This window comes from Panthera tigris, chromosome A3 (genome assembly GCF_018350195.1).
Source record: "Panthera tigris isolate Pti1 chromosome A3, P.tigris_Pti1_mat1.1, whole genome shotgun sequence".
Taxonomy (NCBI): domain Eukaryota; kingdom Metazoa; phylum Chordata; class Mammalia; order Carnivora; family Felidae; genus Panthera; species Panthera tigris.
Window position 1 is genome coordinate 69,619,483 of NC_056662.1, and position 15,007 is coordinate 69,634,489.

General features: G+C 37.7%; 1 protein-coding gene across 19 annotated transcripts in view; it reads right to left on the reverse strand.

Annotated features, from left to right (window-relative positions):
* NRXN1 (neurexin 1) overlaps positions 1 to 14,017 on the reverse strand; it is a 1,119,427-nt gene extending 1,105,410 nt beyond the window's left edge. For 18 of the 19 annotated variants that reach the window (XM_042981375.1, XM_042981374.1, XM_042981369.1 and 15 more), the window contains exon 1: positions 13,246 to 14,017. In XM_042981375.1, the coding sequence (XP_042837309.1) occupies positions 13,246 to 14,017 (772 nt within the window). Of the gene's footprint in view, positions 1 to 12,103; positions 12,153 to 13,245 lie in introns of all 19 variants that reach the window. The other variant, XM_042981355.1, reaches the window with a different exon arrangement.
* Between the last annotated feature and the right edge of the window lie 990 nt (positions 14,018 to 15,007).

The window sequence follows — 15,007 nt, forward strand, 5'->3', positions numbered from 1 at the left end:
CAATGCATCAGTGAGTTATAACTTCAGATACTTTTAAAATAGCTTTGGGGCTGCTTTTTTTTCCCTTTTTTTTTTTCCAGTGGATAGTTTGGAGTTATTTTCTTTTGGGGGGGGGGTTGTTTTGGGTTATTTCCATCTCCTATTTTGAGAGATTTGTATGTTAAAAGTTTTCCAAAAAGTTTGATTATTTACATAACTAAGATCTGAATATGTATTCTAAAGTTCATTTAGTCCAGGCCTCTGACCAGGAAAAGGGAAATCCTAAGCAATTTAAAACTGGCAGTTGTGTATCTAAGCTATTGTTAAGGATCTCCAGAAATAGAGACTCACCCACCACTTCTGCCAGTCTGTTCTCACATTTATACTCGAATTACAAGCAAATGCTGTTTTCTCCTTCCTTAGGCCTAAATCAACACACTCTTGTTCTAATCCATTTCCATTGTTTAGTCCTCTGTGGACCAGACTCCCACTGCCAGCTTAGTCCAAGTTCTTTTTTCTGTTTGTCAGCTCATATTTTTCTGGCCTACTTTTCCTGCTTACAAATGCAATGCTATCAAGACTTCCCTTTACACAATTCTAGACTGCTTGATGTACAGACACTAGCAACAGATATTTTTTTTTTAACTGCCAAGTAACAACCACCTACTAAGGACTTTAAAAGCCTCTGCCCATACCATTTCCAAGATAATGGGAAATTAGCAAGTCAGACAGAAGCAAGAGGAAAGGTTAGGGAGTCACTGAAAGTATAGCAATACAGCTGCTGTGATGAATGGAAGAGGACTGTCACAGGTTTGGGGAACTAACCCTGGGGAGCACATTAGTGAGTCGAGGTGATAGCAAGTAAAATAAATAAAGCAAGTAGCTATTAGAACAAGGAGGCTGAATGTCAGATCAGTTTCACAGGAGAGGGATCTAAAACACTTTTAGCTCAGTGAAGACAGCACTCTTTCTCTTAAGCAGATAAAGATAATTCAAGGGGATATTGACTACATGGATTTTATTTCCACTGAGGACCTAACAAGAAGAAATTAATTTATGTCAGCAGAGAAAGATTTTCATTAAATTTAAAAAAGAAATTCTGCCCAGGAAAAGTTATTAAACACTTAGATGGAATACTGAGAGGGAGAGAAAATGAAATTGCATTAGTTTATACAGGCATCATTTAAACACAAGGAAGATTCTCATTTGTGCGGAGGATATACATTCAGTTATTATTTAAAAAAAGAAGGAATTACAAGTACAGGGCATGGCCTCAGGAGGTCACATGGCCTTGATATGAATGCCAACTCTGCAATTTCTTAGAGTGTGAACAGAGTAATTTTGTTTAATGTTTATTTATTTTTTTAGTGAGAGAGAGAGAGCAGGAGAGGGGCAGAGAAGGAGAGAGAAGAGAGGGAGAGAGAATCCCAAGCATGCTTCTCACTGTCAGCACAGAGCCAGATGTGGGGCCCAATCTCACAAACCGTAAGATCACAACCTGAACCCATATCAAGACTAAGAGGCTCAAAAGACTGAGCCACCCAGGTGTCCCTAAACTGAATAATTTTAAAATTCTCTCTGTGCCTCAGTTTTCTCAGTTGTGAATTGGGGCAAATAGCACCTACTTTATAGGGTTGTGGGAGGATTAAATGAATTAGTATGTGTAAAGAGCTCAAAACAGTGTCTGGCACAGGGTAGGAGTAATGCAAGATTTTGCTATTGCTGTTGCTACTATTGCTAGTCAGTAGGACAAAGTCCAATGACATACTGCCAGAACCCAGAGCTAAAGAATGATTATATTTTATGCGACTAATTGTTAGACAATAATGAATTTGTCCTTGTCTTTTTCTTCCTCCTAGCTCTCCAGCTCAATCTCAGGGATAGAAGTCAAAAAATTCATGTTCTAGTCCCCTCCTTCACTAACTGGATGTGATTTTTCTTATTTTAATTCATCAGTTCTCAGGTTTCTGATTGTTTCAAATCCTGTTCGTTCTCTGTCTCTCTCTCCCAGCCTTCTCCAACACTTACTTTCCCCCCACTCATCTTCTTTTCTCCTATCTCTGTTCCTCTTTCAGTCTCAGGTCTCATTTTCTCAATTATTACACATCCCAAGCTCAGCAGCTTCCCTGAGGCCTCATCATCCTTCCATCCTCTATCCCTTGTGGGCAGATGACACTCCAGGATTATATATTTGGCCCCAATCCAAATCTTTATTGCCTCTATTTAGGATAAAACACAGCATTTTCTGTGTCATACAAACAAGGACTTTGTCCAGGATGGATAACATCTTAGGTCTATGGGAAGGAGAGGTGCCCATCATTCTTTATTTCTAATGACTTCTGGGAGAGTGCACAGTTCTCAGCTAACAGCCATAGAGGAGTGCCATTCCCAGATGAAGAATTACCCTAATTCTGAAGCTCTACCTCTGCCTGTGCTTTATGAAGGAAATCAATGTAGAGAGAAGAGTAAACAATGGATGAAATTCAAGTGAAAAGAAAAACAAAAACTAGTAACAATGAAAAACAACTTCAAATGCTTTTTGTAGCCAAAAAATATATAAGTTGTGATCGAAATAGAAAAGCCATATTATTTTAACTCTACCATTCATATCTAAGCAAAAGTTTAAGGGGCCACAGGAAGGAAAATTAATGATGTATGAATCCCAAAATTTTCATGTAATGATAGAAAGTGACCAAGAGGGCATGTTCTGAAATTTGTACATGACTCATTTAAATATTAAGAAAAATTCTTATAAATTCTCCAACTACTCTGGTAAAAGAGATTTGAGAGATATTTTTGATTTTAAAAGTGGCTGTTTCAAAATATCCCTGTGGTGGTCTTGGCTTATTCTGAACTCATTAGGAGCTCATTAAATAAGTTTAACCCTCTATTTTTCTTACGGATTGAAGTTTTAAAGAAGTCATTATTAATATTAGTTTATTGTTTTCCATGTGTTTGAACATATTGTGGCTCATTCCTATAAATAAATATTATTATTTAATAATAATAGCTAAAGTTCCATCAAAGCAAATTAATCTTGGTAACTGTCAGAGAAATCTGAGAGCAAGATTTACTACAGTTAGATTTTCATACAACCCCCAGGCATAGTTGAGATGCTGTCAATCAATAATATGAAAATGCTATTTTGCACAAACTTCAAAATCTCTAATCCCATACCTGATCACAGAAAGTCATTTGTCTTACTATAAGCATAGAATTTTCAAGTTCCTAAGGTCTTGTGTAGAAAAAAATATATATTACATAGACTACTTTAAATCATAAAGACATTTTATTTTTATGACATGTTTAACAAATATATATTTGTAAAAATTTATTTTAACATGATTTATATGTGTATATATGTGTGTGTGTGTGTATATATATATATACATATATATGCATACGTATATACATATATACATACATACATACATATATATATATGTATGTATGTATATTTTTCTTTTTTTTAACGTTTATTTATTGAGAGGCAGAGAGAACAGAGCATGAACAGGGGAGGGGCAGAGAGAGAGGGAGACACAGAATCCAAAGCAGGCTCCAGGCTATGAGCTGTCAGCACAGAGCCTGATGTGGGGCTCAAACTCACAAACTGTGAGATCATGACCTGAGCCGAAGTTGGATGCTTAACCCCAACTCAGTCACCCAGGCACCCCTTAACAGGATTTCTAAGACTTAAAAATATCCTCTTCTGCTTACATTATATAATGTTCTTATTTATGTCATATTTTTGTATCTTTCTGTGTTTATCTACATACACACATACACATTTATTTCTCAAAAATACATGTTTCATTATTTAAAAAATTTTTATTTAAAAATCAATACTTTATGTCACAGGAAGTTGATGCAATTTTCAAAATACGGGTTCATAAATGTATCCTGTTAAACATTTACTTGTGCATTTGGGTCATGAAATATAATATACCCCTTTCTATGTTTAAGTTTTCAATTGTATAAATTAAACATTTAGTACCTTAAGTATCATATGTAATAATTTTTAATAAATAATCCCATTATTTGCTGAAATAAATCAACGTTGCATTCAGATAAATGGTTTAAGCTGAGAAGTAGTATCTTCCATACGGCAGCTATAGTTATTTGCTACCATGCCAGCTATTTCCCTAAGGAGAGTCCAGGCACGCTTAATTATAGGGAGACATCATTACTTAGAAGAAAAACATGAGTCTTTAATTTCCTTGCCTCTGTTGGACTGGGGAAGTTCATTCTGCTGAATCTAGCAACGTCTGACTAACACGTAAGCTTAGCTGGTTCCACATAAAAGGCCCGGTATTGTTAGGTCACCACCAATAGCAGCTTCTACACTGTGATCAATGTTGTTTCTGTTGTGGAATGTCATCCACACAGAATTCATTATGTCTATAATTAAATATAGAAAGCCCCTCCTCATGTTAGGGCACTTGTGAAGCAACTGTTCCTCTTGGCAGTTCTTCCTTTAACTTTTGGACCACCAGATCCCTCCTGGGAACCAATCTAAGAAAGTGCTATTGAAGTAGCACTCGGTTCTACAATGTGGCGTCAGTGTATTTCTAATTACAGTCCAGACAGTTTTGAGCGCAAGTTACTAGACAAGAGTCCAGGTCAGCACTTTGGCTTGCCAGGTCAGACTTGTTCTCCTCCTACTTCCTTCCAATAATAGTTTCTCATATATACCAGAAATAGCATAGGGAATACATCTTTCTAACTCTAAGAACTGTTCCTGAACTCAATTTTAGGCGATGTGTTGGGAAGTCAAACTTACTTATCCAAAAAGAGATACTACACTCTCATTATGTAATTTCAATTAAGTGCCATGAACCATGTTCTAACTCATTCAGTAGAACCATGTTCTAACTCAACAACTCTAAGTGGCTACCTTTGTGATGGGGACAGATCTTTCTATTTATGCTAAATCACCATGAATTTTTATAATTTCAATAATGTTATCTCCCAGATTCTGAGATGGATATAAATTTTGTGTTGCCTGTTTTGTGAAACCTAAGTATTTTCATTCAAAATATTAAGAATTAAATGCACTTCATGGAGTGTCAGGGTGGCTCAGTTGGTTAGGTGTCCGACTTCAGCTCAGGTCATGATCTGACTCCCGGCTTGTGAGTTCAAGCTCTGCGTCAGGTTCTGTGCTGACAGCTCAGAGACTGGAGCCTGCTTCAGATTCTGTGTCTCCCTCTCTGTCTGCCCCTCCCACACTCATACTCTGTCTCTATCCATCTCTCAAAAATGAATAAACTTTAAAAAAATTTTAAAAAAATAGTTAAATGTACTTCTTCAGATTAATTTAGTTCTTTAGGTTCAATATACAGAGGCTTTATTTGTAGCTACATTAAAGTAGAATCAACCCATTAAGCATAATATTAATAGAAGGTCAACAAAAGCTGAAAATAAGCAAGTGTTATAGAAACAGAGTGTGATGAATTCTGACAAGCTATTTTGTTTCTTTATTATCATGATATTAGGAAATGGCACTAAATTTAAGGGTCTGCCATGATCTCCAATTCTGAAAGCTTTATTACAAGTCAGGCATTCATATCAGCAGCAAGCTGACAACTCATAAACAAATTCCCAGTGGCCATTAGCTGTCTGTTAAGTGAAACACACAGGTTATGTCATATAATGGAGAGAGTTGCCTGCTGGGGTAGTGGACACACCCGGATTCAAATTTCAGCTCTGTCATTAAGCTATGGGATTTTGGCAAGGTAGCTTCACCAATCCACAATTTTCTCCTCTATAAAATGGGAATTTTATAAAACCTATCAAGTAGGATGTTGTAGTAATAAATAAGGTTAAGATGGACAAAGCACACTGTACGAAGCTTTTCACTCAGTAAACATGAAATAGTAGTTACAATAATTTCAAATTGTATTCAAACCCAAGAGGTGCTTATGGCACCAAGAAAGGAGGGACATCTAGTACACCTTTTGAAAAAATTTGATGCCTAATATTTTGGGGGAAGAAATCATGTATATTTGTAGATTTAGATTAATTATATGAGTTATGATTAGACTGGAAATGTTTTTTCCAACATCCAAACACTCATTCAAATATTTATTGAACCCTTACAACATACTCATCATCCAATTACTTAAAATTCCAGTAGTTGAGCTGTCCTAAATGGAAAACTGAGATTGCTTGAATATGTTGGTAGGACTTTTGCTTAACTTTTGCTTAACTTTTGCAAATATAAAATAGGAATGGTTTATTGTTTTACGTATGTGTTTCTATTATAAAGGTACAAGAAATTGGAAACAAGTTAAAGGGTGTACCGAGGTTTAAAACAGAATACTCACATTACCCTTAAATGTATTGAGATGTATATACACTTGCTTTCCAGAATGTTCTTTGGATTTATGTTACAAATATTTGAACCTTTTGCCTACCATTCTAAAATATGGATTTCCATTGAGAAAACCTTCCTAAGTACATTCTTACATGTATTTAGGGTATGAATATGTACACATTGTGTGTATTCATTTAGCATCATTCTTTTCATAAGTTAAAGAAATTTTTTAAATTGAGATAGAACATACATAAAGTTTCTTACGTGTAGATACCTCATATATGTAAAGCTTAAGTGTATAGTTCAGTGAATCTTTACAAATATATATATCCATGTAAACACCAAGCAGATCATGTGAGAGGCTCCACTGTGCCATCTTTTAGTCCATATTGCCGAAAGGTAACACAAATTCTGAACTCTATCACCAGAGTTTAATTGTGTCTGTTTTGAATTTCATATAAATAGAATCATAATATACACCCACTTAGTTGCTGCCTTAAATTGTTTATTTCATTTGTTTAGATTTTTACACAGAAGGAACAAAGGAACCATTGTCTTCTTTACTCAGCTTGTCTGTACTAACATGTCAGTGTGTAATAAGAAAACTACCACATCTTATACACACTATTGAGTATGAATGATCTAAACTTCATTTAAAATGACCCCAACATAGATTTACAGAAACATGTTTAACATTTCACTACTAACATTCACAAAATTTTAGGGCCATCTATGCTGCTGCCGTTAGAGATTTCTTTCAAATGTTCACATTTTTCCAGGAGTTTATATCTATTAACTACTCACACCCTGAAATAGGTTAGCAGAAGCTCAAATGTATTAGTTGTCTGATTTTGTGTTTCTCAATTTACAATCTTGAAAATTGAAACAAAGAACATCAGTGACCTTACCCTATCTGTAGCAGTGATTTAGAGGCAATGCCACATCTAGAATTTAGTTAGAATTTAGTTTTTCAGATGACATGCCACATTCTGTTTACACACACTGTGTATATAACATGGCAGGAAAAGATTATGAGAGAGCACCACACCCATTCCCATATCCAAGTAGAAACACATAGAATCCATGCACAAGAGAAAAAAAAAGCCATGCAATTTTTGAAGAGCTCTGATACAACTAACCAAAAGACTTTTTGTATCTAAAACCTAACTGGAACATTTAAGACTTATTATTTAGCAAAGACCGAGAAATTTACCAATTCCTAAGTTTTGATTAATAGAAAAGGGACTGTGCCATAAAATTATACATAAGTACACAAGGGAAAAAAGTATATAGGTTTTGCATAATATTATTTTGCATAACAAACTCAAAACTTTTAGAATACAAAAATGATTTATTCTGAATTATGTCATAATCACTTATACACTTCTTGAAAGTACAGTTTGCATAGAAACTTCTAACAGTAGCTTTATTATCTCCAGAATAAAATAAAATCCAAATATCTCTGGGACTTAATTTTCTATGATCATTTATAGGAGTTAACCTTGCAAGCAATGTGGCCACTAAATGTTTACTGAGAAAGGAAGATAAAACGTGGTCAATGACTTTTCAGGAACCATGGTAGCTTCAGGTAGTCTCACAATATAGCTAACAATAGCATAAATATTATATAGTGTTAGTCCTTCCTGTAGTAAATCAGGAGTTGTTTTGTTTTGTTTTTTATAAATTTATTATCACATTTCATTTAATGGTATCCAAAGCTGGAACATGATTTCACTGGCATATATGTAAATATATGATAAAATATGTTTACAATAACTACAAGAATATCTTACTTGAGCTTTTAAGCTCAAATATAGTATCTAGCTTCTTTGCAGATACATATAAATAATTTTAACTTATAGGAGAGCCTCAAAGACAAATCATAAAAGGATAAGTCCATTAAATACCTATATCTATATACTGGAGTAAATATAGTAAACATCACTATTTAAGTATAGGATTGAGATGAATAAATGTATTAGTTTATATGGAGGGTGCAAGTTTTTACAAATGCATTTGTGTTAAAGGCTTGCTTAATTATAATAAAAATTCTCAATTAGAATTAAAAAATTAAGTACCTACGTAATATTTTTCTTTATTGCAGCAGTTGAAATATTGAAAGCCTAGAATTAATCAACCGATATATACCATCACAAGAAAAGCATATTGAACAAGGTTCTTGGAGGGTACAACAAAGTATGACATTGCCAATGCGCTCCAAGTCTATAGACTTGGTGGGTTTATCTGAGGATATTATCTTCATGATAATCCACAGAAAGTGTTCAAATACTTCTTGCAGATAGAAACAAGAATTCTTAACAATGAATGGCCTTAGATTTCTATGCTTAACAAAACTCACAAAGATTCTAAGTTCCTTAAAGAAAGAACCTTGTTTTTCCCCATGTCCCCCTAGTTCAGTCTCCAGCTTAGAGTGGGTGCTTAAAGAAATTTTGTGGACTGACAAACAGAAAGTAATGTTTTCTCTTTTTTCCCTGGCCCCCTATCAATGTGTTCTCTACACTGTAGCCAGAGTGACATTTTGAAATATAAATTTGATAATGGCACCCTCCTGCCCACCTTCCACACTAACCCCTTCCATTGTTTTTCCATCACTTTTACCATAAAGATTCAAATCCTTGCTTGATATGATCTAGAAGGCCCTGAAAGACCTGGCTCCACTCCTCTCTATAAAAGCTCCATCCTCAAGGGCATTCTCTAAGTTGTTTGAATATGCCACAACACTTCCTATAGCAGGCTTTTGTACCTAGTATTATTACTCTGGCTAATCCCTTCTCATCTCTCAGATTTTAAACATCAATCCTCAAGGAAACCTTCTTTGATAGGTGAGTTCACACTATTTTAAGTTCTCAGAATATCATGTACCTGTCCTCCAAAATACATACTGCCATTTTAAGTCTCCATTTACTTTTTTTTTTTTTTTAGTAACTGTGTCTCCTCATTGGAATGCTAAATCTAGGAACGTAGGAGCTATTTCTGAGAGTTTATTCACCATATTATTCCCAGAGCCTACTACTCAGGCACATAGAAAGCTTTCAATCAGTATTTGTTGAATAAAGAAATGAATGTAGAAATGACTGAGTGAATATGGCTGTCTCTCTGGTAACATTAGTAAAGTCTTAGAAAGAAGGGACTTTATTAAATGACATCTATCACACTGCCATGTTTAGTAATTTATAGTAAATAGCCATCATAAGGTGTATGTGTTCATGACCATTTAAATAGGGAAAGTAAATAAAAGGGACACTCACAGTCTAGTATGAAATTTTTAATAAAAATGACCCTAAAATACATGAAACCTGAAAGTCATAAAAAAAGGATAACTTCACTTCTCATTGATCAGCCTTTTATTCTCATTTTTAAGCTGGATAGCCATGGAATTCACTAATTCTTTTAAGCTGCTAAGAAACTATTAGTCCTTTTAAGCAGAAACTTATTAAATAATAATGGTCCTGGGGCACTTAGATGAGTACGGTTCACCGAAAAAGCTATGTACCCCATAAGCATCCATCATTCAAGAAAGATGACATTCTTGGATAGTTGAGTTCTGAGGCTGACTTTCAGGGTCAAAGAACATAAGTGATGCATAAGTTAGTTCTGCTCTATCAGCCATTTATATATATATATATATATATATATATATATATATATATATATATATATATATATATATATATATTTTCCTCCTGAATAATGCCTGAACCTAAAAAAAAATCAATCATAATAAAATGGAAATCTTATTGAGCAGAGAAGAGAATACAAGGCTCTAGAATACAAGTGCCTGTACTCCTAAGCAGGCTCTGCCACTAACCTGGTCATGACACATAACCTTTCTTGTGTTCTCCTTCCATTGCTACATAAATAAATATATAAAACTTGCTAGGCCTGAATAAAGTAGAGTAAGGATGAAACAGAGCTCATTAAATAAAAATATTCTAGAAAACCATAGATACAGAAGTTGTGGCAACACATTCTGGGCCAGAAAAAAAAGGAGAGAAAGAATATTATCATTGTCTTTTTAGTAGTTCTTACTGTATTTTTAATATGAAGTCAACCAAATGATACTAAATATTAAGTTAATAGAGAAATTTAGTCAGAACTAGATGTAATTTGAATCTTATTTAATGTTGGCTGTTAATTTTTTTCCTAAATTTTCTATAATGAATGTGGATTTGCTTCTAAATTAGTTTTTAAAAAGAATGTGGCAATCAGTGTAAATACTGGCTAGAGGCAGGGTTTTGCTTATACTTCATCTGAATAGAAACCATCTATCCCTAGCCATCAATACATGATTGGTGTTCAGAGAGGCATCCATTCTCAATTAATTATTTAATAGTCACTTGACACACATGAAATAGAGAAAATACACAAAATGGAGCCAATCCTCCTGGGCTGATCAACTCTGCCTTTATCACTCCATCTCTCATTTCTGTGATAATCAGAAGAATCCAGCCTTATGTTTTCCTTTCATGATTAGAGGTGATCTTTGCACTCTGTTTCCAGATCAAATTTTCAAAACAAATCAATGCTCCAGAACCATCCTGACGGATTTTTCTTTTCTGAATTGAACTACCTTATGCATCAGGTACTAGACTGTTCAATTATGTATCTTGGTAATTCTAAATTCTTCCTGTTATGGAAAGTTATCCACTGGCAAAATAAAATGCATTTCAGAAACATCTAATTCTGCTTCTCTTCAACATATTACTTTTGCCATGCTTTCTCCACTCTTAAGTGTTCCTGATTATGCATGATCCCTGGTTCCCTACATTTAAAATGCACAAAAAAATAAAAAATTTAATTTAAAACACCCTCCCACACAGAACAAGCTGTCATTGTGTCATATTTGTTTCCTAATTTAAGGAAGGAAGTTATATCTCAAGTGTCCTTCATTAAACTGCCTGCTCTGTATTTTAAAGTGACATTAGGATACTTAGAGCAATATTCCCATAAAATAGTGTTCATTTTTCAAAATTTATTTCTATTAATCAGTGCAGATGTATGGAACTTCAAATCATCATAAAGCAAAACATCATATGTAGCCATTTCATTCAAGATTTACAATTAAATGAGATTTGGGAGAGGAAAAACATGTACTGTTTTATTTTTGTAATAAATAAAATTAGGCTTTATTTGGTAAAACCTAACTATAAAGCCTGGTGTTAAATCCATGGAAATTTACTGGCCAAGCTGAAGTGCAGTATAGGCCATAGAATACATAGTCTTCTACAATTACTTAGCCAAAATATAATGGGGGCGGGGGGGGAACCTTCATGAAGGCAGAAAATAATAAAATAACCCTTTACATGTTTTTCCCCTTAAACCCATGAAGGCTACAGAACTCTTCTTTCTCTAATGACCAGCTTTTTTCTTTCTAAGTACTCCCTTTAAACTATCATAAATTTTACCAAGTCTTCATTTCTCTTAAAGTCAAATGAGAGAGAACTGCCAAGTCTAATAAGATTTACAAGGGCTACATCCTCTTATTGGTATCAGCAAAAAAACCCCAAAAAACAAAAACAAAACAAAAAACAAAAAACAGGGGACATTATACAGTAAAACACAGCCACACATAAAGCTTTTGTCCTTACAGCTAAATCAGATTTAGTAATCTTTTTAAAAACAACTTCAGTCATACATGTCATTTATCCATGTGTTGACTGTCTTGATTTGACCCATTAGCTATCTACTTTAAACCCTGACATCTCTCCTGCTCAGCCACAAATAAATCCATGTTTTATCTTTTGCATATCAGTCACTTTCTGTTCATAGGTTTTTCAGTATTTATAAAATATTTTTCCTTGGTCATTGTCATGTAGCAACATTGGACACACATTAATGACTGAATTTTATTTATGAAAGGGAGAAAATAAAACTCAAGTATGGTTTTTGTGTGTGAGTGTGTGTGTGTGTGTGTGTGTGTGTGTGTGTTTAACTCTGCACTGTTTCAATCCTTAAAAACAACAGAAATTACAGCCTGGCCTCAGATAAATATCATTAGCTAAATATACTCAGGAAATCTCTTGCAATCCTTCATATGCATTCCCTATTTTATTAGCCTACAGAAGCCTCCCAGTCCAACAACATCTAAATTTCTGTGCTATTTATCTTCCCAAGGCATCTGCTAATTGAGAAATACGTTATTTAATCTCTAACATTTCTAAATATTAGCTGACCTGTCTCCCACTTCAAGAAACCAGAGAAATCACATAATTTTTCCTAAACTGACAAATGTTGGACGTGGACATAACCGCAGAAATTCACATTAATTCCAAGAACCCTCCTCCTTCTAATCAAAACAATTTTCACATGTGCCCCCTCCCACTGCCCCATTTTTCCACAACCAGGAGCAGGACTTTACATTTTCCTTATAAAAGGCAAAGCAGTCCCTACGAATCCTGTTCCCCCTGTCCTTTACCATGAATAACAAACGTGGAGATTTCAACCATACTGAACCACCCCTGCACTTCATTCTTCACCAAACGTGTGCCCAATCTTGTAGATGCTTGTCTGCATCTTATGGGGAACATCTGCGTATTACAGACTTAGAGGTGGTAGAGGAAAGCACAGCGGTCATTCAGGTGGGCCATGGCCCTCTGAAGATGGGGAGCAGCCTAACAACCCGAGGAGTCTGAAGAGGAGAGGTCCTTGTACTTGCCACTTGGAAGGAAGTGGGGCTGGCACAAAGGGTTCCCAGGAGGAATCTGAACCTGGAAATGGGTCTGCTTAAAAACCATTAAGAGGATGCCAAAGGAGGAGCTGTGGGAGGTGATAAGGCCGAGAGGCCACAAACAGGTCTTCACCTTGCAAACTAGCTGCAACACACTGTCCAGAGAAGGAAGACCCCATGCACCAGCCGGCCCCGCCTGCCTCGCCCTGCCTCCCCGCGCCCTGCCCAGGCCGAGGCTCCCGGTGGGTCAGGCGTCGGGCCTTACCTTGGCTGCAGTCCTTGCCGCGGAAGCCGGTTCTCGAACAGTCGCACACCGCCTGGTCGTCAACCACCGAGCACACGCCTCCGTTGAGGCACACCCCGCCCTCGCCCTCCTCGCCAGCCTCGCAAGGGCTCCCCCCGCCACTGTTGGGCGGCTCGTCGTCCAGCTTCACCTCGCCGCTGTCCACTGGCAGGGCCTGGGAGGAGTTGACCCTCACGTCACGGATCCACCCTTTAAAGGGCTCTCGCTCCCGCACCGAGGCCAGCGTCAGCTTGAGCGCCGCAGCGCGCAGTTCCGGGGGCAGCCCCCCGACAAAGAGGCCGCTGAACACGGTCATGTCCCTGCGCTTCGACTTGACTTCCACCCACTTGGCCTCCACCTGGTCGATGAAGAGCGTGGTGTTGCGGAACTGGCGGCGGATACGCACGTTGTGCCAGGCGCCGTCGTTGACCGGCGTGTCGGCCAGGAGCGTGGCGGGCTCTGCGCAGAAGATGGAGAAGCTGAGCTGCAGGCGGCCGCCGCGCGTCAGGATGAGCTCCAGGAAGTCGCAGAAGCCCTCGTCGTCGAAGTAGAGCACGAGACCGCGGGCGCTGCGAGTCTTGAGCTGGAAGCTCATCTCGCTCTCGCAGCAGGCGTTCCACTTGGGGAAGCGTGTCCACTGGCCCTCAGCGCCCGGGAACTCGAGCCCGCTGCCCAGCTCTGCCCAGCAGCCCAGGAGCAGCAGCGAGAGGCACAGGAGAAAGCAGCCCCCGCGCTGGAGAAGCGCCGTCCCCATGCTCGGGGCTGGGGTGCGGCGGGGGGGTGCCGGGGCCGACAGGGTCAAAATGGTCCTGGACACCGTGACGTAGAAATAAGGGTCTGGAAACAAGTAGGGTAAGGGGATGGGCAGGAGTGGGAGGGATGCGCCCTCCTTTATCTACCTCTTTTTTTTTTCTTCTTCTTCCAGCAACCCCTCCCTCTCTCCCTGTAGTCCCCTCCCAACTGGAAAACGTAGACCTCAGTGGTACAGGGCAGCAGCAGATCTTCCAGTCCAAAGGGAGGATACACTTTGGAAGCAACGTTCTGGAAACGGCGTTAACAGAAGGTCAAGGGAAGTCACTTATCCATTTGAGTCCGATGACCTAGTTCAAGGGCATCGGTGGTGTCAACAGATGCTTCACTCCTCGAATACTATCATCTGCGAGGTACCATCAGTGGTACCGGGCAAAAGGGAAACAGAGTCCGTTAAGAAGCAAATACTTGTCAGAGAAGTACAAGAAGTCAGAAATAAGCCAGGATCCTTGGATACTTGTGAGTACCTCGAGTGTCCTCCAGATGTGATGTCCCAAACCAGAAGGGAGAAAAGGGTTCCTTGCCTCTTTACGGCACCACTTAACCCCTGAGTGGCTTCAAAGGCCTGTTTCTTCTGTCATATCATGGACCACCAGCACCCCTGTAGCCAATGCAGAATTCCTTGTGCATGGCCTCACAGGCTGGATTTTGCTTCTCTTTTTCCCTCCCCAACGGTAGGGTTCAAACCCTGAAGCTGTGAAATAGCCAGAAGCTGTTAGATGTCACAACAGCTCCTCTTCTTTTCTCTCTGCCTCTGCGAGGCCAAATTAAGATGCCAGCATATCAATTGGTTGTGTGTTGGTGATGCATTTTGGTTTTGTCTTTTTATAAGGACCCAGAAAATCTGCAGAGAATTAAAATAAAAATTAAGTTCTAAAGTCATTTATAGTATCATATAAATCATCATTCAGTTCAGAAACCAGGTATATAACTA